This window comes from Aotus nancymaae, unplaced genomic scaffold, assembly GCF_030222135.1.
Source record: "Aotus nancymaae isolate 86718 unplaced genomic scaffold, 86718_ANA_hifiasm-v0.15.2.pri h1tg000006l, whole genome shotgun sequence".
NCBI classification, from domain to species: Eukaryota; Metazoa; Chordata; class Mammalia; order Primates; family Aotidae; genus Aotus; species Aotus nancymaae.
Window position 1 is genome coordinate 6332987 of NW_026988417.1, and position 26941 is coordinate 6359927.

Consider the following 26941-nt stretch of genomic DNA (forward strand, 5'->3'; position numbering starts at 1 on the left):
CTGTTGACTTTCAGCCTAGAATCCTCAAAAGCTAATCGGAAGTTTAAAACAAATAAGGCAGAAGCTGACGGCTCAGCTGGATCCTCTCCCGTCCTCCAATATTGTGGGCTCCAGCCAGGGAATCTGAGGGGCACGGCTCAGTCAGATGAAGACTGTGGGGCAGCCTCTGCAGGAGTTTCACGTTCACAGGTGTGAAGAAAATCACCATTTGCTGAGTAAAGGTGCCCTTTATTTATTTATTATTATTATTATTTTTAAAGACAGGATTTCACTATGTTGGTTAGGCTGGTCTTGAACTCCCGACCTCAGGTGATTTGCCTGCCTTGGCCTCCAAAGTGCTTGGATTACAGGCATGAGCCACCATGCCCAGCCTAAAGGTGCCCTTTAAAGCGGGCCCTACACACTTCTATCCAGCACAGCCGGGCAGGCCAGCCCAGCGGTCCCACCAGAGCCATTCACGGCCCATGTTCACTGTCCTCAGTCTCCAGCTCCTTGTAGCTTCAGCTACAAGATTTAACCTCCAAAACCCTTGTCATTCTCGGCAAAGGTCAGTGAAGTGAAAAGAGTCCAGGGTTTAAGACAAAAGCAACAGACCGAGAATCCCAAAGGCACACTCTTGAGGGCATAGACAAGTCTGCTTTAGCTAAGGAGTCGGCTTCCTTTCAAATGATCTCTGACTTTTACTTTCCCTGCTGAAGAAAGTGGGCAACAATAAAGCCAAAGCAGCCAGTGATCCGTTCACAGCGGCTGCACATTTACCAACGACTTAGCGGCGAAGCCTGAACGGGCCTTTCTGGTACAAGTACCTTCTTTACTTCTGTGGAGCCCCTTCTGTGAGTCGGGTGGTGCCACACAGTCACCCTGTGGGGTTAATCAATGGGGTCTCCAGATGAGGAACTGGGGGCTCAGACAGGCTTCACGGCCTTCGCCAAGGCCAGAAGGCAATAACGGGAGAAGGTGGGTTTGGGCTGGGGCTGCTGGATCCCGCAGGCACCCTCTTCCCACCACGTGATCTGAGAGGCTGCTCCCTTCCACACACAGGTCTTCCGGCCCTCTTACCTGCCCCTCAAACACGGTGCTCTTGGGCTAACAGCCACACCCCATCCTCACAGCACAAAGACCTGCCTGGCTGACTGCTGCTGCCCAGATCTCTCTCTCGGGATCCTCGTATCTGCCTCAGGGAGCCTCTACTTAGATGTCCCGCAGGCACCTCAAAGTCACCCGTCCAAAGTCAAATCCACTAACCGCCCCAACTGCATCTTCTCCCTTTGTCTTTGATCTCAGCTGAAGGCATCAGCAAACCCCCTCCCCATGATTCTTTGACAGATCCACAACATTCCCACCCACTTCGGCTTTTTTCCCCTAATTTGTCTCTCTATTCCCAGGCTCTGCTGCCTCCCAGGTAACTTAAAACTCTCAGCTCACTCTGCCCCACCCTCATCCCAAGCAGAAGCCTCTGCCACTGCCCCTGGCCCTGCAATCCTGCCCAAGCTCTGGAACTTGGGTCTAAGAGCCACTGCGACCTGGCCTCCCAACCTCACTGCCTGTCGTCCTCTGCCCTTTATTTTCAGCCTCAACACAAGGGAACCTGGCTACAGCGCCCGCTGACTTTGGAATGGCACACGCACTTGTCACCTTTGCTCCGTGCACTCTGACCCCTGAGCTGGGTCCAGGACCTCCTGCCTTCCAAGACAGCACTCATCTCACGTGGACAGTGGCCACGGACACATTTGTCTCCCGCAAGCCAGGAGCTCCTGACAGGCAAGAGCTGGCCTTCTCCTCAGCCCACCTCTATACCCAGCAAGAGCCTGCACAGGCCCGGTGCTGCGGTCAGGTCGTTTAAGGAATGGACAGCACTTGGGAAACAAACAGGTGTGAGGTACCATTTCCCCATGAGGGAGTGCAGGAGGGCCAGGTGGAGGCACTGATGGTCATAAAACTCAGGTGCAGGGCCATCAGGGAAGGCTGGAAAGCAGGACATGAGGACTCAGCCGGGCCGTGAAGAATTGGCAGAGAGGAGAGGGAAGAACGGGCAAGGGCTGAGAAATGCTCTGGAAACACAGGGAAAGCCGGTCTTACCAATCAATTAGGTAGATATCTGGAGTTAGGTTGTTCTTCTTGAAATGAGCAAATAATTTCGGCAAATTTTCTTCAAAGAATACCTCAAATGCAGCAAAGTAAGTCAACATCTAGGGAGATAATATGTAATTTATTAAGAAACTATCTGCACAAGTTTCCAATTTACAAAAAAGTCAATATATGTATACCTTTAGACTCTAACAATTATCTTCTTATGTAATTACTAATACATTTTCAATGGCAACTCATTCTAGGTACTACACAAATTATAAGCAAGCTCTATTTCTAATCTTCACAGTAACATCAATAGCTACACTTTATCTTCTTCAATGTACAGAAAGGGAACCGAAACCCAAAGCAGTTACGTAACTTGCCAAATAAGGGCACGGCCTTCGTACGTGGTGACGCTGGGAATGAATTTGTGCCCCTCCCGCTGCAAAGGTTGAGCCTGTATAGACTCACTCACTCTTTCCTAAAAACCAGGAATGTATGAACTATGTACAAGTATTTGGAAAAGCAGGCAGGTCTCGTTGCTTCCCCTGGCACTTCCAGGGGGACTACACTACTCATGTCTCAGTCAAGGCCACACCGCTCCAGCTGACAGACGCAGACCTTCAAATGCAACGAGGGGAAAACACTACAGGGAAAGGAGGGTGTTGCAGCCTGCAGTTTATGGAACTGGCTGCTCAGTGGTTTACAGTTTTTCAGGAACCAAAACGTACAAAGCTGGGAAGCCATGCTGACAGCAGAAAGAACCGCGGCTAGGCAACACTCGCCGATGGTGGCCCAGTTCTGCTCCAGTGCTCAGCAGCTGGACGCCTGAGGGCAGATGACAACTCTGGTGTCTGCTCATCGAACAGAGGGGCTGTACTGTAGACAGTGGCTCCCAACAGGGGTGATTCTGCCTCTAAGGGAACACTGGTCAATGTCTGGAGATACTTCTGGTCCTCGCAACTGGGGGCAGGTGCTGCTGCACGAGTGTGTGGGGGCTGGGAAGCTGCTGAGTGCTCTCCAGTGCACAGGACACCCCCCAGCAGAGTTACACAGCCCTGACGCCAACAGGGCTGCTGGGGAGGAAACCTGCTGCTGTAACAAAGTCCCCACTCAACATTACGACGCTACGGTTTTTCATTAAAAATACAATCTTCGATTCCTAAGCACAATTCCCATCACATTTCCAAAGAGAAAGCTGGGGTCTTTGAAATCAGCAGAAATTTAGATGGAAATCATTTAATTATTTCTAAAAAGATAAAATTTACATGCTGGAATCATTTCTAGGAATTAATATCGTAAGCAACATAATGCCAGTATATACTGTGCCAATGAGTTATTTCAAGAGTAAGAACATTTCCTAAAGAATTTTTTTTCCGTTTCTGACCATTACTTTTCTTGGAAAGGTAAGTTTTTACCTGATTACAAAAGTCATACCTGTAAACACTCACTGTAGAAAACTTAGGAAACCTATAAACACTATTAATCCGTAATTTAACCATCCATAAACACTACTAATCTGGTGGCATATTTCCTTTTATTGTTAAACACGGTAGCCACTACAGTTTATCTTACATACCTCTGAAGAAATTAGTATCTTGAACACTTTCTCACAATGCAGTTCTTTGCAAGCATCACTACTGATCACTTACCAAATTTTAATTTACCATTCTGTATTCTCCTAAACCCATTTTCAGCTATTTTCACATTTACAATTGTAAACAAGCGTGCAATTACTAGCTTTGTGCATGTTTTGTCCACATTTCTGCCTTTCTTAGAAGTGATTCTGATGAGCAGAACTGCACACCAAGGCTATTTACAACTATTGATACTTAATACCAAGTTGTCTTCCAAAAGGACTCTGTCAATTTATAGTCCTGATAACAGCTACCAAATCTGCCAACAGCTTCTAAATACATTATGTATGTACTATCTGAGCAAGACATACTCGGTAAACCTTAAGATATCGAGGAAGAAATACTCCTTAGCTGATCTAAACTATTAGATCATTTTAGTCTTGGAGTATTGGTAATAATTATTGGCAAATCAAGACAATGATGGCTGGGCACAGTGGCTCACACCTGTAATCCCAGCACTTTGGGAGGCCGAGGCAGGTGGATCACTTAAGGTCAGGAGTTTAAGACCAACCTAGCCAACATGGCAAAACCCTATCTCCACTAAAAATACAAAACTCAGCTGGGCATGATGGCAGACACCTGTAATCCCAGGTACTAGGGAGGTTGAGACACGAGAATCGCTTGAACCCAGGAAGTGGGGGTTGCAGTGAGCCAAGATCACACCATTGCACTCCAGCCTGGGTGACAGAGCAAGACCCTGTCTCCAAAAAAATAAAATAAAAAAAGGCCGATGGGCTTGTTAAATTGGTGACTTCTGTGCTACAGAAAGAACAAAGGCTTAGGAACCAGAATGGATTCAAATCTCAGCTCCTTCACTTACCAGATCTTACCAGATGCCTGCCCTGAACGAGTGAGTCCCTTTACTCCGAATCTTAACACCTCACCGGGACTGTGTAGCCGGCTCATCTGGGAGGCATAAGTCCCACCCCTACTGTCGCCTCCTCCCACTTACGCAGTTTCATAAAGACTAAAGCAGTCCACTAAACAAACGGCTGCCTTTTAAAGAACGAAGGAGTATGGTCTTCAGCGTGCCTCCTTTCTCCCGAGTGTGAGCACACTTCATGAAGCAGGGTGACAACGAGCAGCAACACAGCTCGATTATGATGTGTTCAACATAACAGGCCCAAATGTGGGCACTGCCATCAAACTGTGCCTTTGACGCCAAGTGTGTATGTTTAAGCAGGAGCCACACTTCCTCCTTCATTAAAGAATACATTTTCAAAAATACAGGTACTGTTTTTTCTGAGAACACGTATTAAGAAACCCAGACATATGGCTACTAACCATGTCTTTTTAAGCTTACGTGTGATCCACTGCCCAAATCATCCTCCACCTTACAATGCTGCTCACTCTAAACAGCTCTTCACAGAAGGAGAATGTATTCTTGTATTCTTTTTACCACTGAAAACACAGACGAGTAAACAACTCTCGACATTTAAAGACACAGCACCCAGGGCCCGAACACAGAGGATACTCACAAGGCCATGGTCCACTCTGAAAAATGCCATTTGACAGGGTTTATTCAAAAGATTAGAAAAAGCAATAAAGGCATCTGCAGTATCTAAGTTCAAGATCAACACTGCCGCTATAAAGGACATGCCCTGAACCTGAGAAAGGAGAGAAAGGTATGTTAAAATCAGTGGCCACAGGGTCAGCGCGGCTCATTCATCAGAGACAAACCTGATACCCTCACGCTAGAAGGGTCCACACAACCACCCCACTCCACCCTCCACTCGATGCTGAGCTGCCCTCACTCAGAACTACCACTCTGCCACCTCAGCCACCTGGCCTGCTCCCACCCCACAAAGAGAAAACCCTAAAGCAGCCCTCTTAGGCCCTCTGCATCTGCAATACTGCTCTTTGCTGCGTCCAGTGTCCCAGTGCTGTAGGCATGTATCTGTATAACTCAGTAAGCTTAATATCAAATCACGCGTGCGCACACACATTTGCGAAGCCACAGAAGTATCAGCAGTGCTTTTTAACGGTTACTGCTTTTAAAGTGGTTAAGGCTTCTTTGATTGAATGCTGGGGAAAAAAGTCACATGCAAAAAATGAAAATCACATTCCATTAAGATGTGATTAATGCCCCAGAGCAGCCATGACAGCTCAATTTCTTTAAGAGGAAACTGAGTCAACTCACTTACCCCAAGACTTTTCATACTCCTCGGTAAAAACGAAGGCACTGGCTTGACATTTGCAGCTAACATGTGCTGGACAATATCTGACTTTCTTTTTAGATAATAACATTATAGAATACTGAGAAACTTCACTTACATAACCCACATCTGGTCGGTAACAAGTATAAGCGCCCAAAATACTGTGCAACATGTCATGATATGGACCACCCTGAAAGGATCAACACAGCAAAAACACATGCATAAGTACGGTTAGTGCTCAGAGGAGCATCTGATGCTACTACCGCTGCCGCTGCCACCAGCCACTCCTGCTATTTTCAGCATTATGAAATATGCCAAGCACGATGCCAGCAGCTCTATATGCATGTGGAATTCATCCAATTACCCATTCACAGCCAGAGAAGTCTGCAGCTCACGCTATGACACTGCTCCGAAAAGAAGCTGGCAGGCCAGGCAGGAGCATCACCCTAGACCAATACCCTTTATTTGGCTCCTGCTGTATAACTGTGATCCCTTTCAAAGTCACCAGGAAAGCCAGGTATACGGGGGCTCTTCAAAGCAGGTGACTGCTCACTGTCACTCAGACTGTCTGCTTCTCTTCCCTAGCTTATCACTCTCCTGGTTTCTGTTGTTTTTTCTGAATGGCAGGTTTAGGAAATAAACTCTTCGAAGTCGTGGTGGCTACCATTTTGTTTAAAAATTTTCCCAGCTCTCCCATCCCTCTAATATCTCCACTTGTTCCTGTAACTGCTTCCAAAAATTGTGTTGGAATTTTTTCCCAATGGAGCACAGCACGCTGAAGTTAGCAAGTGAGAAGATACTACAAAAGGGCTGGCTGAGTCCCAAAAACTTCCTATGTCTACCAGGTACCTACAGTTAACACAAGGAGTAAAAATCACACATGGTTAAAGGACAAGGAAGTCACTCCACAGGTGACCTCAGGTGCTTACAAAAGAATGCCATGGCCCAGACCATCATGTTCTAGCAAGTTAAAAGAGCTAAGTAAAAGAGGAGACAGTTCCAAATCACAGAGGGACAAAAGGAAAAATTGCAATGAGAGGGTAAAAATGTTAACAACCAGGAATAGGGTGGGGGTGGGGGTCTGCAGTAGCACCAAATGCCCAGGTGGCAGCAGACAGACTGGTGGGTGAAGGCCAAAGAAGCTTCTTTCCAAGTCTTTCAATCCAATGTAGATATCTCTCAACCCTGGTAGAAAGTAGCTTACCAGCCTTTCTCATGAGCAGAGATCCAGTGTGCTAAAAAGCAAGCAAGAACAGTGGGAGGAGAGTGGGGGAAATGAGGTGCCCAAAAGCAGTTAAGGGCATTTAAAATCAGGAAGTGCCATCTCCTAGCATTGTTTTTTCATTTAAGAAATGACATTTAGCACCAAAGTGAGATGGAAGAATCGAAATTACAACGGTAGAAAGCCTTTTAAGTTAAAAACACTTAGCTCCAACAGAAGCTGACTGTGATGCTCGCTTTCTTGTTTATCCTTGGCCTGGATAAAACTTTGTTCCAGTTGTACTCGTCCTTAGACTGGCATTTGGTGGCTCTTTGAACTTTGGTTGGACTTAGTTGTCTTTTAGTTTCAAATTATGTTCAAAGAGATTTAATAACAACAAGCACTGTTATCTGTCAAGTACTGTCAACAGCGTTGTTACCCTGGTATGATCACCCCCTGTTACAGATGAACAAACTAAGGCTCAAAAAGAATGATTTGCTCAAAGCTAGTAAGAAGGCAATCTGTGATTAAAGCCCAAATCTGTTTGAAATAAAAGGTGAAACACCTTTCTAGAAAGCCAGCTTTCCTGGATCCCCCTGAGAGCCTGACGAGGGGCCACATGAACCGTGGGTGCGGAAGGACCTTTGGGCTTGGGGACAAAGCCTTTTCCCTCCAAGAGCAAGAACCAGGAGAAGCAGCTCCAAGACAGTGATGCAGGGCTGCAAAGCGTGGAGTGCGCTGAGGCCTGTGGAGACTAACGGGGTAGGGGCCGGGGGGGAAGAGCAGAGACGCTGAAATCTGCCCTGTGGGAGAAGTGGGGTTCCGGGAAACAGGCTCTCAGCTAAGTCAACTGCCTGCCGCAAGGCAGCGCGGTGCTCACTGGGCTCATGCGCCAGACACCAGGACCAAGGCTGCTGGTAGCTTTATAGATTCCTTCACTTTCCTCTTCTGAAACAACTTCTGAAGACCCACATGGAAATCCACAAAGATGAGAACCTGACTGAGTAAAGGCAGTGAGAACAGACAAGGGGCAGGTGCAGAGGTATTCTGCAAGGACAAGTGCCCCCCAAAAACCCATTATAGATAAGAAAGGGGTGATAAGACCCCTAGATCAACGTCTGCTGGCTCAAAGCATGGAAGGTCTTTAAAGAGTTCAGCTCAGATGACCCCAAAACCTACTGCTGGCAGCCCTGTCCTGCGCCCAGATGCCCACGGGGGGCTCCACTCTGCTTTTCCTGCCACCCAAGGAGCCTGTCCTATCTCCCACAGCTGCACTGTTCTCCTGGTCTACCTGCTCAGAAACCTATCAACCCGGCTCAGCCACCCACTCTGGCTGCATCTGGCTGCCAAGGATTTCCCTTTCTCACACCAGTTCACTGCCCTGGGCTCATCTGAGCCAAAGCCCATTACACTGCGATGGCCTTGCTGATCACAGACTGCTGCACAGTCCTGAGAGCAGAGCAGTGTCCAGAAAAGTGCCAGCAGACAGAGCCATGGGGACCCTCTCAGACCAGACCTGCAGGGGCTCTGAGACATGTATCTCAAGAGGAAGACAGAATTCTCTTTTGGAAAACAAGTATGGACATACTAAATATTTGTTGGAAAGAATCAGTTACATTTATTTTAAAAAGTCTAAATGTATTTAACAGTAACATCCACTCTACCTCCTAATATCCCCCCAAAAACCTAAGTACCTTTCAAACTCGACAACAGATATATGCAGTTCAGCATCTATGAATTTTAGACAAACACACTTGAAAGCAACAAGTCACCACGACTTACTTGCTGGAAAATGCAGAGATTAGGAAACGTTCTAGAAATGTCCAGTTTAATAAGCTCCAGACTGGCTTCTCTGTCTGCTGCTGAAAAACCAGCATCTGTCAAAAGATGCCAAAAATCAGTACATTCCTTGTGGGCATGAGTGTAGAACAATTATAAGGCTTTGTAGTTTTACAAGAAGGAAACACGAAAAAAAGTTCTTCAGAAGTACACTGACCTAATCGCAACTTGACTCGGAGTGTACCTTCGGAGTGTTTAACAGTTTGTAGGGTTTCTTACTTTAGAGAACAAAATACCTTACGGCACCGGCTAATTCTAGATTATTGTTAGGTATTTTCCAGAGTTTGAAATCAAAATCTAACATATTACCTCTCACCAATAACAATCAGTGGAAGGCAAAAATAAGTAGGAGAACTCACACGAATAAACCCCGAGCATAAAAACACACACACACATCACTGATCGATCTTAAACTTCTTCAGTGTCAACTCACTGTATGTAGAAACTACTGTAGTATCATAAGCTTGTAACATTTCTTTTTTATCTTTTGGTAGAGATAGGGTCTTTTTTTGTTTCCCAGGCTGGTTTTGAACTTCTGGTCTTAAGTGATCTGCCCACCTCAGCCTCCCAAAGTGCTAGAATTACAGGCATGAGCCACTGTGCCCAGCCAGTGTATAATATTTCTAACAAGTCATCACAAATAATTTGTTTTATACTTTTTTGAATTCTAATACCATACAGACTGTAAAAATGATCAGTAAAACAATGTACTTCTTAACCAACAGAAGTAATCATTCTTGTGTGTTATGGAAAATTCCAAAGGCATAATCTAGCAAACATGCAGTGTTCTTGTCTCTGTAATTCTGAGTTCCTCTATAAGCCAATATTCAACTAATCCCAGACACCAGGCTACTGGAAGTCACGTGAACAACTTTAAAGAAAAAGGCACTGATTATGACCAGCCCTGCAGCATGTCAGGACACAAACACCTCTCAGAAACTGGGAAATCCTATTTCTTTTCTTTTCTGGGTTTTTTTTTGTTTTGAGACGGAGTCTTGTTCTGTCACCCAGGCTGGAGTGCAGTGGCGAGATCTTGGCTCACTGCAACCTCTACCTCCAGGGTTCAAGCGATTCTCCTGCCTCAGCTTCCTGAATAGCTGGGATTTCAGGTGCATACCACCACATCCAGTTAATTTTTATTTGCTTTTTTTTTTTTTTTTTTTTTTTCAGATAGAGTCTCACTCTATTGCCCAGGCTGGAATGCAGTGGTGCAGTCTTGGCTCACTGCAACCTCCACTGCCCGGGTTCATGTGATTCTCCTGCCTCAGCCTTCCAAGTAGCTAGGATTACAGGCACCTGCCACCAGCCTGGCTAATTTTTGAATTTTTAGTAGCAACGGGGTCTTGCCATGTTGACCAGGCTGGTCTCAAACTCCTGACCTTGTGATCCACCCACCTAAGCCTCTCAAAGTGCTGGGATTACAGGCATGAGCCCCTGTGCCTGGCCTAATTTTTGTATTTTTAGTAGACATGGATTTCACCATGTTGGCCAGGCTGGTCTTGAACTCCTGACCTCAGGTGATCCATCTACTTCAGCCTCCCAAAGTGCTGGGATTACAGGCATGAGCCACCACACCTGGCCAATTTCTTATAAAGCTTTCTTCCTTTAATTTTTGCTTAAAAAAAAAAAAACCCTTTTCTTGTGAAGCTTTTTATGAATCCACATCAATCTCTACTGTAGTTAAGTAAACTTCCTTCACTATGTAATAAAGAATGACAAACATAATTGACCACAACAGCACGCTGGTTTTAGAATAGACTCTACCTTCGTTCTCTAGTTCGGAGCCTCCTGTGCTAAGGGACCGCCACCTCTCCTTGGCTCGAGCAAGACAGATGTCAAAGAGCTCTGGAAGAAAAGCCTCTGGGTAAGTGTTATGTGCACATGTGATTATTTTTCATCAAAACCACCACAGAACACAGTACTATTTCCTTCAAATACTTAAGTTCAACTATAATAGGCTTAATGCACACTTAACAGGCTACTTAAACAATTCCCTCCAACTTAGTCTGAGAGTAATTTTATTGTTTAAAGACATAGCCTTAAACAAAGAAAGATTCTACACATCACTACTATTTACTCTATGACACAGCCCACTCACAAAACTGCCTTGTTTTGGTCTTTGTGACTTGTCTACTGCCTCTCCTAGACCACGAGCTCCCTGGGGGGCAAGATGGTGAAGCTCTCTCACACCCTCCGCATCCAGAACACACAGCTCCGGAACCAGCACAGAGCAACCCAATCGGTGAATGTCTCACTGACAGATGAAGGGAAGGAGGGACCAGCAGAGACTCATTGGGTTTCAAGTAAGGACATGACGCAGCTGCCCCCCACCTGGCACAGGCCTCCTCGTCTTGCTGCCTGGCAGTGGAGCAGGAATGGAGGGGGGGGGGATCCCAGGAAGACACAGAAGCTTCAGAAAACAGGACTCTTGCTGGCAGAGAAGAATCATGACTGCCTCCAAATCTCCATATTTACACTTGATCTTAGCCAAAAGGCCGAGAAGCGATAAATCTCCATATTTAGAACTTATTTTTGTGACAGTTCTCTCTGGGTAGTTTGGTAATATTTAAGCAATAAAACTTTACTAGCCTACACAGACCTCCACAGGTACACCCATGCCCCATTCTTCTTCTAAGAACAAGTGTGAAGGCTAAACCCACAGAGCTCCTTCTCAGTGCCCTGTTCCCCCACAGAGCCCAGTCTCAGGTGCTTCCTGGTCATCTGGTTTTTTCTTTTTTTTTTTTGAGACAGAGTCTTGCTCTGTCGCCCAGAATGGAGTGCAGTGGTGCACTATCAGCTCACTGCAACCTCTGCCTCCCGGACTCAAGCGATTTTCTTGCCTCAGCCTCCTGAGTAGGTGGGATTACAGGTGCATGCCTGGCGCATTTTTGTTTTTTTAGTAGAGATGGGATTTGGTCATGTTGGCCAGGCTGGTCTCAAACTCCTGACCTCAGATGACCCCCTGCCTCGGCCTCCCAAAGTGCTGGGATGACAGGTGTGAGCCACCGGCCACACCTCTGACTCTGATGTTCCTAATAAGCTCCCAGATGTCTCAGATTACACACAGTCACTAGTCTATCACTGAGACTTTCATTGCAGCTACCCATGGACTTTTTAGCACTTTATTTTTCCCATCATTACTTTTGGAAAATACAGTAGCGCACATCTGCCTTCTGGGCAGCGCACACTATTTTATTAAAGTGTAATCCCAATTCTGCTTCACTATTATAGTATCAGTTTCCAAAGCAGTAACTTAGCAAGTGTGCTCCCAGGACAATCCCACACTGCCCTGAGCTGGTGCCTCATGCACCTGGTGGCACTTCCACCTGCTGTCCACCTCTAGGAGGCAGGCCAAGCTTTGGTCATTTTGGCAGGAGGTGGATGAAAACCACTGTGTGGCTGTGACCACTAGGGAGTCACTTCCCAAGTGAGGCATTTGACAGTGATGTCACACAGGCTGGCAGCCTCGGGTTCAATGGGTCACAGTGTCAACAGTTTTGAGATTCTCCCCTGTGGCTTTATTGGTGTGTATTAGGGAATGCTGGAGGCTGGATGGCTACTACACCTTCTTCCCAGACCCCCTGCTCCAATGTCCAAGTACGAGATTGACAGGGGCCCTAAAAGTGAAGTTTAAATAGTATTATTAGGTCGACTTTCAGTAAGTTTCCAATTGTACAACCACAAGAGCAAAACCTTCGGGCTCTCCAAGTCAAAACACAGGCTTTAGGATCAGCCTGGGCTGGGATCAGAGTCCTGGCCCCACACACACGAGCCAGAGGCCTGAGCACAGTCCTAGCCTTTCCAGGATGCTGAGCCTTCTCAAGAAGAAAATGAGGTCAAGGTCACGCTATCAATATTAAATAAGACCCATAAGTAAGAACCTAATATGATGCTTGGTACTCAGCAATCAAGATCAATTATGTTCTTACACTGGCTTCAAGACATAGTAAAACTGGGATTAAGCAGGACCCTATCAGGTGGCATTCATTCACCCAGCAGATATTTCTTAAGGGCCTGCCACATGCGGAGACCTAGGCTGGGTAGGGGTGACAGGGCAGAGAGCACAGAGGTAAGGCCCCAGCTTCCTGAGCCACTGACACTGCCTGGCTCACAATACAAGACAGACACAATTTACACAAACTAAGCCAATATCGAGGTTTAGACAAATGTCTCAGACTTACATCTAAATACGTAACTGATTCATCATGTTTAGCCCAATCTGCAACAGTATGGTCCATAGGTTTTAATTTAAATAAAATCCACCTAGGAATCAGTGAGAAGCAAAATTAAACACCTACACAGACATACAAAGTACTGTGCGCTACATCCAATCTGCAGAGACACAGTTTAGAAATAAATGCTCAGCAATTTCTCCAAACCTCAACTTCGGAGGATGCTTTTAAAAAACCAGTTCCACAAGTTAAATGTTATTCATCTTCTCACACAGAGATGTTAAAACAAAATTTTGGCAGGTATGGATTTAGCCAAAAGAGGGAGTTTCAGGCCCCCAAGTTCCTCTGTAGGACCGCACTACACAGAAGCCAGTCACCAGTCAGCCAGCTGATGCTAGCCTGTCAAGACAAAAACAACAATCAAAACCCCAACTAGAGAGTTAAGACACAAACCAACTGTCTAAACCCAAAGGCCTTCATGAACATAAAAACCACACCATCAACTCCCCAGGCAGCTCCTAGAGCAGCAAGTCAGCCCCATCTTTCCACAGCTCAGACTGCAGGCAGGGAGGCAGAAATGAAAAGAATGGCTGCCATTATTAAGCACTTAATTTGAAGTCTGTGAGCTCCCGGCGTCTGTTTCACTCTGGACATGCTGCAGAGTGCGCGGGACACCTGGGCAAATGAATTCAGTCTGAGGGAGGAGGAGTAGATCTAACACCGGGAGAGACCAGCGAGCATGCTTCTCACCCAGCCGACAAACCCCTGGAACCCCAAGGACCCCAGTCCCAGCACAGTTATGTTGTCCCCTTCAAGGCTGCCTGAAAAAAAAAATCCCACAAAATACCAACAGACACCCCCATACAGCAAATGCCTCCACAGCAAGAACCACCTGCCCCTTCCACTCTCACATCCCAAGCAAGCCTTGCCTTCCTAGGACTTTGATCTGTGAAGCTCAGGCACCTCCCCCGGATGCTCTGAGTCCCGTCTTTCACGTCCCCTCTACTCCAGGGCTCCTGCATGGTGCTGTCAGGTAACTGGAGTGCACAGCACTAAACCCAGGCCTCCCGACTGCCCCTCTCTCCTGAAGGACACAGTCTCCTGGCCTCTCAAGACACAGCTCAAGACACAGCTTCGTGGCAATGGCTGCCATTCTTCCCAACAGGGCAAAAGGGGGAGAAGATGCCACAGGGCCTGGGGGTGGACTGCCCGAGCCCAGGATCATGCAAGCCACTCACCGTGGGTGATATTTAACTCGTTGCCAATGGCTAAGCTCCAGACTTTGCCTCTCACACTTGGAGGGATTCCCTGCCACCATAAATCTCGAACTTTTCTAGAGCACCACCTGGACAAAAAGGGAAGCGAGAGTTTATGAGTTCGTTCTACACAAAGACATTAGTCTACTTGCGCACCTAGCTGTGAACCACCAGGAGCTGGGATGCACCGTTGTACCAGGCACAGCCCCTGCCCTCAGGGAGCTTAGAGTCCAGGGCTCTGTAAAATGGAATCAACAATCCCCTTCTGCTGGGCAGCCGCCGTGGCAGGTATGGAAGAGTCCCGCACAGCAGGTGCACCACGAACCAGAGGGCCCAGGCACCACTCTGGAGCCAAGTCCTGAATGACCTGAGCACATGAAGGATGTGAAGGACTTTCTGAGCAAAAAACGCAGGGGGAAGCAATGGCTTGGCTCCTACAGGAACAGTACATAGCTGGGAGTGGTAAGGAGTGCCAGGCGGCAGTGCGGCAGCACTGGAGACAGAAGCAAACCCCAGCAGAGAGCCAGCAGGCAGCTGCCGCACCAACACAGGCCTAGTGCCCAGATGTGAGCTGGCAAGCTCTAACTGCTGAGAACTGCTGACTTAGAACATTCTGGACTGTACAGTCGTTCCGCTCTGCTGGGACAAGGAACACACACTGCCAACAGCCTGGGCAAACCAGACCCCCAAGGTGCCTCTGAACACAGCATTGTGGGGCACACAGGCTTGAGGCTGCAGAAAGCAGGCTGCATCCTAACTTCACCCTTACCTGCCATATCGAGGCAAACGATCTCTCCTCTCTGAACCTATACCATCCTCTCGAAAGTCAAGATGATGAAGCCTACCCGCGAGGGCTACTGTAAGGATTGAGATAAAGTACAAAAGCACCCAGCACAGTGCCAGGCGACATCTGTGTGCAGTCAATGGCAAAGGCTGCATGCATTCACATCACATCCAACCCAGCGCGGTGTAGGACGGACCAGAGTGGTCTCCCTCTCTGGGAGCAGCAAGCACTCTGAGAATCTCTGTTCTTGTTACCAGATTCCATTTGAGAACATGTATAAAGTGTTTCCTGAAAGCATCAAGCGTTTTGAGGACGGTGCCTTAAAAAGCATGCTCTGAGCATATTTTCCTAGTGGAGACCCTGAGCAGGGCCATGTGACCCCTGCAGTGCTGACATGTGGGATGAGAGCAGAAGGGAAGTTGGCATCCAAGCTTCCAGCATGCCTCTGTACGAAGCCCTGGGACTTCTGCCCACACACCGGCCCCCACCCATTCTGAACACAGGAGAATAAAAACAGGACCCACAGCTGCCCCTCAGATGTAAAATGGGCAGCAGCTGCCAGACTCTGGTGGGTGCACTCTACTGGACACTGGGGTCACTATCCTCAAAGAGAGGAAGACAGAGGCCTAAACAGACAGCTGCGTGCACAAAGAGAACCACAGGCTCCCAGAGCTAGGGTGGGGGCAGGAAAGTCTTCCCTGAACTCTGAAGAGCACACAGGAGTTACCTGGCTGAGGAGGTACAGGACAAGAGCACCCGGGCACAGGGCCTGGAACATGTGAGGCAGACACAGGGTTAAAAGCAGCAATACCTGTGGGGGGGCTCTCTAGGGACAGGGCTCTGTCCAAGTGGAGGAGAGGCGTCTGAGGGTGAGGCTGCCAAGGAAGGCAGGCCACCTCACCGAGGGTATTGTCCGCTAAGCTAAGGATTCAAACTGTATACTGAGGGTCACAGGAAGTTACTGAAATTCTAGGTAAGGAAGGTGACACAGACTCATGCTTTAAAAGCTGGCTCAGGCCAGGCGCAGTGGCTCACGCCTGTAATCCCAGCACTTTGGGAGGCCGAGGCGGCGGGTGAATCACGAGGTCAAGAGATCGAGATCATCCTGGTCAACATGGTGAAACCCCGTCTCTACTAAAAATACAAAAAATTAGCTGGGCATGGTGGCACGTGCCTGTAATTCCAGCTACTCAGGAGGCTGAGGCAGGAGAATTGCCTGAACCCAGGAGGCGGAGGTTGCGGTGAGCCGAGATCGCGCCATTGCGCTCCAGCCTGGGTAACAAGAGCGAAACTCTGTCTCAAAAAAAAAAAAAAAAAAAAAAAAAAGCTGGCTCAGGAGATGAGAAGGTGAACTGGAAGGCGTGGGCTGAGCCAAGGCAGAGGGAAGGAAGATGACACGACTCCAACTCAATGCATCCAGGGTGTCACTGCCAGCTACAACGACTGCAGCTGTGGGCCACAGATTCTAGAAAGAAACGCTCTGCAGTTCAGCCACACCCAGGACCATGTCTTACATTGTTTCCCAGTTAGGTAAGATCTCATTATTCCAAGTGAGCACAGCGTTTCCAATGCTTTCCTCCACTCTGCATCTTTCTTCCAGCTGCTTTTTCCTCCGCTGGGCTTCTTTCAGTTCTAGAAATTACAGTTTAGAAAAACAACGATCTATTAACTGATATGCACCATTTCCAAGGGAGGTAATTTTCCTGTCACACTGCAAACACACCAGGAAAATGGCCCTGAAGCACAGTGGACATCAGCCCCTGCGGCGTGCTCCGCACCCGATGGACTTAGAATAACGTCTATACAGGGAAGTACACAAATAAGAATATAATTGAGTTACCACGAAACAGAAAAATCCCTGAAACTACCATCCTGATCAAAACAACTGAATATTACTGGAACACTGGAAGCTGCTCCTGCACTACCAGCCCTATCCCCTTCCAAATTCAGGCTGCTCCACGCTGACTTCTAACAGCTCAAGCATTATTCTGGGTTTTTTTTTGTTTTTTTTAAAAGATAGAACCTTACTCTTGTCACCCAGAGTGGGGTGCAGTGACACAATCTTGGCTCACTGAAACCTCCGCCTCCTGGGTTCAAGCAATTCTCCTGCCTCAGCCTCCTGAGTAGCTGGAATTACAGGCACCCACCACCATGCCCGGCTAAGTTCAGTATTTTTAGAAGAGATGGGGTTTCACCATGTTGGTCAGGCTAGTCTTGAACTCCTGATCTCAAGTTTCATTTTCTTTTTTTTTTTTTGAGATGGAGTCTTGCTCTTTCACTCAGGCTGGAGTACAGTGGTGCTATCTTGGCTCCTTGCAACCTCCACCTCTCAGGTTCAAGTGATTCTCCTGCCTCAGCCTCCCGACTAACTGGGATTACAGGTACCCGCCACCATGCCCAGCTAATTTTTTGTATTTTTAGTAGAGACAGGGTTTCACCATGTTGGTCAGGCTGGTCTTGAACTCCTGATCTCAAGTGATCCACCTGCCTTGGCCTCCCAAGTGCTGGGATTACAGGCAGGAGCCACCATGCCTGGCCTCATTTTTAATTTATTTTTTAGAAAGGCAGACTGCCACATGCAGCACCTTGTTTGGATGTGTCTGTTTGGAAGCTTGACAACCCTATATTCTCCTACAAATGGACCGTGAGAGCCTATCTGGAGACTCTAGCAGGGGAGTGCAACTACTCATGTCCCCTGACTAAGGACCAGTCCTCTACCGGGGACGGTCATTCTCTTCGACCAAACACACAGCTTCAGGAGGGATGCACATGGAGCGCTGGCAGGGAAGGAGATACTGGGCTAGCCAGCAGACAAGCCAAATAAACCCTGGTGATTAGTGGGGTCACAGGCATGAGAGCCAGATCGCCCTCACATCCATGTTACTTATTCTTAAAATCTCCCAGAAAAAGAGCTTAAGTGTTGCAAGGGATTTTATCAAAACCGATCACAATTTCTTGGAAATTTTAAAAACAGCCCAGAGAGGGAAACACACATGTGGCTGATGGCTGAAACTTGCTGTAGTCTAGTATTTTCATCCGACACAGTCACTTTTCTCAGGTAAGTTCACAGTGCCGTTCTCTTGAACAAAGCTACCAGGAATGGATAGTAAAAACATGCTTTTTTTTTTTTTTTTTTTTTTTTTTTTTTACTATTAGACGATAAATTTCAGTGACTGAAGTTCAGGTTTTACGATTCCAAAAGGTAAAAAGAAAATAAGCAGAAAGATACAACTCCTGTGCTGCCTGCTGTAACCCAGCAAGTGTGAACCCCGTTACCTCGCTTTTTGGCCTGAACCACCATTTCTTCATACTGCTGTCTGTGCTTCTGAGCTTCTTCAGCTGGTTTTGCTGGGAGATTTCTTGATGGGAAATAAATAAGTTTTCATCATTATAAATACCACATAAAAGCCTTTGAGTAAAAGATCTGAAGCATAATTTCCTAAAAAAATATAAAGCTTAAACACAAAAACTCATTTTGTTTAAGATTACACAGTTGTTTCACAAACTTCTTTAATACTTTCTTACAAAAAAAAAATTCATTATAAAACAAATCAATAATAAAGATTAGCAGGAAGAAAATAATAATTATCCACAACTGTAACAGCAATAAACATTTAATCTTTTGGGATATTTTCACCCCACACTCCAAAGAAAGACTGCATAAACTAATAACCATCAATACGTAAATGTTCGTTTTGTTTTGTTTGTTTTGAGAAGGAGTCTCACTCTTGTCACCCAGGCTGAGTGCAGTGGTGCGATCCCTGCTCACTGCAACCTCCATCTCCTGGGCTCAAGTCAGTCTCCTGCCTCATCCTCCAGAGCGGCTGGGATTATAGGCGGCTGCCACCCTACCCAGCTAATTTTTGTATTTCTAGTAGAGATGGGATTTCACCACCATGTTGGCCAGGCTGGTCTCGAACTCCTGATCTCGTGATGCGCCCACCTCAGCCTCCCAAAGTGCTGGGACTACAGACTTGAGCCACCGCGCCTGGTCAACACTTAATTCTTGAAGCAGGGCGCCCTATCAGCATTTGTTACATATATGCACGAAGACATTTCCTGACTAGTTTTTTAAAGTGTACAGATTTCATACTGGCTATGTGGTTCATTTGCAGTTCGTGCTCTCTTTCAGCAGTGTGCTTGTGACTGCGCTGGCACTAGGATAAAGGGAGGGCAGGAGTGTCTGGCTGCCTGTGTCCCTCACACAACAGGACCCACATTCACTAGGACAGTTTGAACAACTATCACTTGCTGCAGGAGAGTTCATCAGTTCACCTTTTAGAACGTGAAAATGACCAATCTTCACAGGGCAGAGTCTTTTCCTGATGGCCTCTAACTTTCCAGTCCTCCATTTCTCTTCCCCACATACAATTTTCAAGGACAAGAATTAACAGAAGACATACTGCTGCTGCTGCTTCTTTTTTTTTTGGAGACAGAGTTTTGTTCTTGTTGCCTAGACTGGAGCGCAGTGACACAATCTCGGTTCACTGCAACCTCAGCCTCCCAGGTTCAAATGATTCTCCTGCCTCCACCTCCTGAGAAGCTGGGATTAAAGTCACCTGCCACCATATCTGGCTTTTTTTTTTTGTATTTTTAGTAGAGACGGGGTTTCACCATGTTGGCCAGGCTGGTCTTCAACTCCGGACCTCAAGTGATCCACCCACCTTGGCCTCCCAAAGTGCTGGGATTACAGGCATGAGCCGACAACTTATTTTTAAATGCTAAAGTAAAAAAAAAAAATCATCTGAATGGAAAATTCTGGTCAAAACTTCTACGCTAAATGTCAGTTTTCCAAACTGGTCATTTAATATAATTACAGAACACATGTTAATAAGAAGTGATTATGGCTCATTTCTTCCCTCTTCTGGCCCTAGCTTTTCTCTAACATAAAGGTGATTAACAAGTTGTACGTATTTACTAAAGCAAACATTCTACGGAGATTCTTCATAAACTCACGCTGGTCTGTCCTCGAGGATGAGTGCGGTGGTGGAAAGTGGCTCAAAATCAAGATTCTTCCTCACATTCTGCTTTGGAGAGGGTGGCTTGCTAGGTCTTCCAGCCTTGTCTTCATATTCCTAGGACAGAGAAAACAGGGATGACTCCAGGCCGTTCAGATAGGAAGAAGTCCTTCGGAAAGCAAGAAAGTTGTTTTGTCATGAAACTTTTACGTCAATTTCAAGGACAATTTGCTGAAAATCATTCCTACTATTCAGAAGGAAAAGCCACTGACTAAAGGGGTCTTTTTGGAGATGGAGTCTCAGTGTTACCCAGGCTGGAGTGCAATGGCATAATCTTGGCTGACTGCAACCTCTACCTCCTGGGTTCAAGCGATTCTCCTGTCTCAGCCTCCCAAGTAGCTGGGATTACAGGTGTGCACCACCACACCCGACTAATCTTTTTTGTATTTTTAGTAGAGACAGGGTTTCACTATGTTGGCCAGGCTGGTCTCGAACTCCTGACCTCAGGTGATCCTCCCGCCTCAGCCTCCCAAACTGCTGGGATCACAGGCATGAGCCACCGCACCCAGCCTAAAAGGTTCTTAGCATTCCAAAGTTGAGGCCGTTGCTTTCTGATATGACATGCGCGCCCCTCTTTGGTGGGGAAGTAACAAAGATCTCATCATCAAAGCAGCCCCTTTGAGGAGGGCCCTCAAATGTTGCCTCAGGTCTCCTGTCTCCTGGGTAAGAAGCATGTTTTCTGTCTTCTGGACACCGTAAATTTGAACTGATTATTATTATGGCCACTGGGAAGCTGCCACTGCAAATTGTTATGTAAATAGTCTTGCCATGCCCTGGAAATCTAAGAGCAGCCTCCACACCACTGGGTCACCAATTCGCCCACGAACTGAAACCACAAAAGCTCAGTCACACCTGGTGACCCACATTCCAAACACCCCGCCGGAACAACTCGGGAGAGCCAAACAAGTTGGTGCTTCTGACATAATGTGTGGGTACCCTTTGCTGTCTGCAAAATCAAAAACCAAAATCATTTAAGATGATTATAGATAATTAAGAGGCTAAAACAGACAAGACTCTCAGGACTGTCCCTGAAGGGAAGATAATCTCACTGAGAAGATGGGACAAAGAAAGGTAGCATTAACCTAAGATTTCATGTTTGTCATGAGGATGAGAAATTGCTAAATGAATTTCATGGACGCCAGCTGTCAAGAGGGGTGTTACTGGTGAAATTATGTGGCAAGCAATTATTCTCTCAGCCAGAAAGGCCCCTAAGAAGTAGAAAGAAATAGATTATTTTCTCAGAACACATAGGCTATGAGAAGGAAGTGCACCAAGAAGTAGTTGGGTGGGGCGGTTTCTGTACACCTTACGTACATGGCCACGTCTTAACACTGTTTAGTGGGACTTAACGTGGTTTCGTTACAATTCTAAAATTACTTAAAACTGAAAACACAGACTTATTCCTTCCTGGAGTCAAGCATCTGAGCATCCACACTGTACAGGGCACGCAGCCATGACCTAACATGTCACTGGCCTTCATGAAGCTTCAAGTCTACCACCTGAATGTCAAAGTCTCCAATTTCATAGGAAATCTACCAAAAGCTGTATGTTGAGGAAGACTGTGAGGCATGCTGCATTTTAACAAGAATTAATAACACATACCCCATAAGGTGCTACTTATCTGCTAAGCCTGGTCTGGTGAATTGCATACCAAGGCCAGAAATGTTGGGCCCAAAATCAGCCGTGGCAGGAAGTGGATGCCCCTTTAGACTGGCTTTTGTGTGCTCTGCTCTGTGCACGTGGACTCACTCTGCCTTCATGGCAATCTGCCCGGTAAGTGTTGCCCATTTTACAGATAGGGTAACTGAGGTTCAAAGTGAAGCGACTTGCCCAAAGCATACAGCCAGCAAGACTGGGCCTGCAGGACTCCTTCCAGTCTGCCACCCAGAGCAGGCCCAACATCACCTGTCAATACACTCAAACCCAGAGATGTGCAGTTTTACAGGGAAAAGGCTGAGCCCTACACAGCTTAGGTGTGGCCTCTGCAGCCACACAGCTCTGGGAGCAAATTCAGACCCACCAACCACCAGCTGTGACCTTGGGCAAGGTACTCACTTCGAATCCCTAAGCCTCCTTTCCATATTTGCAAAATGGGAAACAGCACTCCCCCTTACCCCGAGAGGGCCACTGGAAGGAATGAGGCGATGTCACGGCCTCTAGGGCACAGGGCACGCTGGAGAAAGGCAGCCCTTGCTGGTCTGCGCCACCAGCTTTCTCTCTCCTCAGACCTGAAATCGCTGGAAAAGGCAGAAAACCGTGCTCTAGTGCCGAACAACAACCCAGGAGCCCTGCCAAGTCTGCCAACAGCACAGATACAAAAAGTAGGAGTAAAAGGAAGCAAAAGCCTTGAGTCACGACCAGAAACATCAGCTCGCTTCAGTCAGAGCTTCTTACTATCACCAACAGCAACAAACAGCGGCGGCTGACGCTAACAAGCCCAGCACTTCCCAGCACTTCACACGCACACGCTGGGTTCACTCCATCTCCCTCCACAGCAGCCCCCCAAAAGAGCTGCCCCACCCCAGACCACGCCAACAAGGCACAAGGACATGCTGCACCTCACCAGCGCAAAGCTGTGGCTGTGGTCTGATGGCCCAGCAAAGGTTCAAGGAAAAAAGCAGGGAGGCAGGCTACCTGAGGCAGGCATGGATTTCTGCCTTTTCCAGTGGTTTCAGGTCTGAGGAGAGAAAAAGCTAGTGGCGCAGGCCAGCAAGGGCTGCCCTTTCTCCAGCACTGACTGTGCACAACAGGAACGTGGGGACCCAGGGGTGTCCGTGACTCGCCCGGACAGACAAGCGAGGAAGCTGGGTCACAGGCCACATGCTGTGGTTCCGAAGCCACATTCCTCATCGCAGAATTCACGCAAGCCTCTCACAGATATGTTTCAGAAGTAATTCATCATTCAGATTCAGTCTCAATAGTTTTCACTGTTGAGTGAAACCATGACAGAAACCTCAAATACTGAACCAAGGGCACAGATCAGCAGAGATGCAGGGTCAAACATTTATGTTTTAATCACAGACCAAGGCGTGACTAAAATAATAAAGTAAAACAGGCAGCCTGAACTACTCATACTTGAAATCCCAGGCAAAGTCCTTTCCAAAACCCGAGGCAGCCTTTCAGAAGGGGAATGGCGTTAGAAATGGTGACAGGTCCTGCTCCAGACCCAGTTCTCTCAGGGCGACCTGGAGGTGATAACAGTAAGCTCACTGTCCAGTCCAGACAAACTAACTTTAGAAATAAGAGGACTGTTCAGTCCCAGAAGCCCGGAGGGGAAGAAACAGCCCTGGAGAAAGAACACTCAGCTGTGGATTATCAGCGCTGGGGTCAGGCTAAAAAGGGCTAAGGCTTTGGAAGTACAACAGCTGAATTCTAGGCCTTGGCTTGGCCAAGTCGTCCTGCTTGTCTCTCAGCCTATTTTCAGCTATAAAACAGTAGCAATTGTATAGACCGCTGTGGTGGTTAAATGAGGTAAGATGTATAAGATGGCTGGCCACCCTCTCCTCTCAAGTGCCAAGCCCTTTCTGTGTGCCAAGCAAGTATCAGTGTGGTCCACTTCCATCCAACTCATCATTCCCAAGTTCTGTCTCTGCATGGGATCAAGTTTTGAAGTCTCTTGGTTTAAACCAAGTAACAACGCCCGTCTTGCTGTGCTCTTGAGAAGCCCTGCAGCCTAACAGGTAAAATAAACTGCCCACTTAAGCAACAGCTCCCGCCCTGGACAACCCTAGAGGGAATTAATTAATCAATCAATTATTTATTCTTGAGGTGTCTCATTCTGTCACCCAGGCTGAAGTGCAGTGGCAAAACCTTGGCCTCACTGCAACCTCAACCTCCCAGTTCAAGTGATTCTCCTGCCTCAACCTCCCGAGTAGCTGGGATTGCAAGTGCCCACCACCAGGCCTGGCTAACTTTTGTATTTTTAGTAGAGACAGGGTTTTGCCACGTTGGCCAGGCTGGTCTCAGACTCCTGATCTCAAGTGATCCGCCTGCCTCAGCCTCCCAAAGTGTTGGGATTACAGGCATGAGCCACTGCACCCAGCCCCCTAGAAGGAATTTAGAACAAAGGTCTTCAAAGTTCTAGCAGCAGATCAGTTTGATTGGGCAGAACAGCATTTTTTTAAAAAAATGAAACAATAAAACACAGTAGATACAGTAAAGACAGTTTGCTTCAGCTTTATACCTAGTTATGTCAGTACAATGAGTCTCAATAAAGTGTCTAACTGGGGACAGTTTCAAAAAAGTTTGCAGGCTGCCAGTTTAGAAGCACAGTAGGTCAAAGTCCTTGCTCTGGGCAGTTTATAAGGAACCATGCTGGGAAAGACGAGACCATACCAACATGGCAGCCACACCTCACTAGCAACCAACTTGCGGGGTGTGCTCTGATCACCCAGCTGAGGTTTAAGAAAACAAAGCAGGCAGGCAGGCAGGGTGCCTGAGCAGAGCCCTAGTCTCATGCAGAGGCCATGAGCAAAAGACTCAGCAAGCAGGGCAAGAGGGAAGGGGCCATGTGGAAAAGAGGAAGCTAATTTGTGAAGGGACTACGTTGGCCTGGTACTTCAGCAGACCCTCAATCCCCAACCCAGCAGGGCCCACTCAACAGGGCAATACGACGCAGGCAGGGGCACCCACACAAGTGAGACTGGGAGGCGTGCCAGGAGGGATGAGCCCGCACTGTGGAAGGGCAGGATGCCTGCAGCCAGGGGGACATGGGAAGCTTCCACAAAGGGCCACTTGAGTGGACAGACAGGTGAGATCCGGGCTAGAGGCCAAGAGCAAGAGGCATTCTGACAGCACAAGCAGTGGCCAGGAGACGCCCATGAGCAGGCTTCTTCACAGCACCAGGATTTGAACCGGGAATGGTGCGGAGTCAAAGTTGTTTTGCTCTAGATTTGAAGGTCACAACACACTACCTAGAGGTTTTGGGAGAAGCCCCAGGAGAGAGGGGAAAGCCAGAGTAGAGACTGTGAGGTGTGGGGAGCCCCTTAGACGCATCCAGGGGCAGGGTCTACATTCCACGTGTGATCTGCACAGTGCTAAAGACAAGAAGGGCAGGAGACTCCTGAATCAGGCTTACCGTTTGTTAGTTTAAGAAGAGGGGAGGAAATCCTGCCTCAATGCACATTTGTTTTAAGATGGAAAATAAAGGATCATGATTCTCAAACAATGAAAAAGTATTCCTGACCCTGGTACAGAGGTGCTACGTCTGTGGTCCCAACTATTCAAGAGGCTGAGACGAGGATAGGATCGGTTGAGCCCAGGAGTTCAAGGCTGCAGTGAGCCATGACCGCACCAGGGCAACAGAGCAAGACCCTGTCTCAGAAAAAAGTATTCCTGGTAGAAAGGCAAGAACGGTCACCCATGCTACTTACGAACTGGAGGAACACTACAAAACATAGCCAATGATGTCAGTAACCTGCTAGCAGAAGCCCCCTGACTTCCCCAGAAATCTCTTTTAGCTAGAAGAAAGGGTCATCAGTCAAAACCTGTGCTTACAGCTCCGACTCCACCATCTGCAGTATCAAGATTCACCTGCTAAATAACCGGAGGATTTGGGAGGTGCGCCTGGAATAAAGCTGCCGAGGCAGGCCGGCCATCCAAGTGGTACCCATTAAAAGACTGACTTGAACTCATGCAGTGACAGCACGGCCACCACATCTGCACAGGCTGAGGACCCAGGAAGCACTGGGGGGCAGCGGCAGGCCTGGTCTGAGCCAGCATCACCAGCAACATGACCTTGAGCTCCTCCTCCATCCCCAAGCCTGTTTCCTCATCTGTTACACTTGAGGATTAAATGAGAACCAGCATAACGTGTGGAGCCAAAGCAGGTGCCCAGAAATGACAGGAGTATGACTGTCACTATATACTATGAAATTACTCTTCAAAACATTCCACTCCAAGAGGGGTGCTTGTGCAAAAGGGCAAGAGACTGAAAGCATCAACAACACCGGCTGGTCTCACACTTGGCCATTTGTAAAAGCAACTGTCTGGGAGGGAAAAGCCCAGTTTAAAATCTGGGAGCGGCTCTGTTTTGCCATTTTGAGGGGGGAAGAATGGTCCGCACAGGTCTTACAAAAGCCCCACCTTCCGAAAGGCAGCCCCTGGTAACCCTTGAGGCCTGACCTCAGGGTAAGTAAAGCAGCAGAGAACACCTGAGTGACTCCTCTGGCCTGGATTCTTAAACCAGCATGCCGTCCCGTCCTGGAAAGCATTCCCTAAGTTTCTGGGAATGCTGGCATTCTGGGAAGCACTCTCAGGAGGCCTTTTCTAATAGTCATATTCCTCCCAGAGCATCGAGGACACAAAAGTTAATATGCGGGCTGGAGAATGAAACGTATTCCAATGGAACTGGGTTTTAACATGCCCGGTTGCTGTTGCAGCCTGACCACCTCACTGGGCCCTAAAGCGCGGGGCGCAGTCTCATCTCCATACAAAGCCTCCTCGGATCGCAGGCGAGGCCCTCCTGGCCTCTAAGGGGGCTGCTGGGCCGGGCCCGGACCGGCTCTGAAAACAGGGTAAGGACGATTCAAAGGACATGCTCGCTCACGCTCTCTCGCCGTCCCAGTAAACGTGAACCCAGGAAGAAAATACGTGGAAATCCAGACACAAAGAGTGCCAGGGAGGAAAGACCGCATCAGCAGCGTGCACAGCAAGCTTCGGCTGCTGAGGACAGATGCACGTGAAGCTGGCACACACGCACACCCGCACACACGCACACTCCCACACTCCACCTGCGCGGGGCCGCAGGGCCACCGCAGGGCTGGGCAGGCCCCAAACAGGACAGGACAGGACAGGACCCCGGGACCCG

General features: G+C 47.7%; 1 protein-coding gene across 6 annotated transcripts in view; it reads right to left on the reverse strand.

Moving 5' to 3' along the window:
* TBC1D14 (TBC1 domain family member 14) overlaps positions 1-26941 on the reverse strand; it is a 117666-nt gene that overhangs the window by 14744 nt on the left and 75981 nt on the right. For 3 of the 6 annotated variants that reach the window (XM_021669347.2, XM_021669344.2, XM_012434972.3), the window contains 9 exons: positions 20072-20190; positions 18392-18474; positions 16630-16747; positions 14314-14420; positions 10668-10748; positions 8847-8941; positions 5982-6053; positions 5186-5314; positions 2080-2189 (listed from right to left, as the gene is read on the reverse strand). In XM_021669347.2, coding sequence (XP_021525022.2) covers positions 2080-2189; positions 5186-5314; positions 5982-6053; positions 8847-8941; positions 10668-10748; positions 14314-14420; positions 16630-16747; positions 18392-18474; positions 20072-20190 — 914 coding nt within the window. Of the gene's footprint in view, positions 1-2079; positions 2190-5185; positions 5315-5981; positions 6054-8846; positions 8942-10667; positions 10749-14313; positions 14421-16629; positions 16748-18391; positions 18475-19390; positions 20048-20071; positions 20191-26941 lie in introns of those variants that run through there. The other 3 variants (XM_012434973.3, XM_021669351.2, XM_021669356.2) reach the window with 3 other exon arrangements.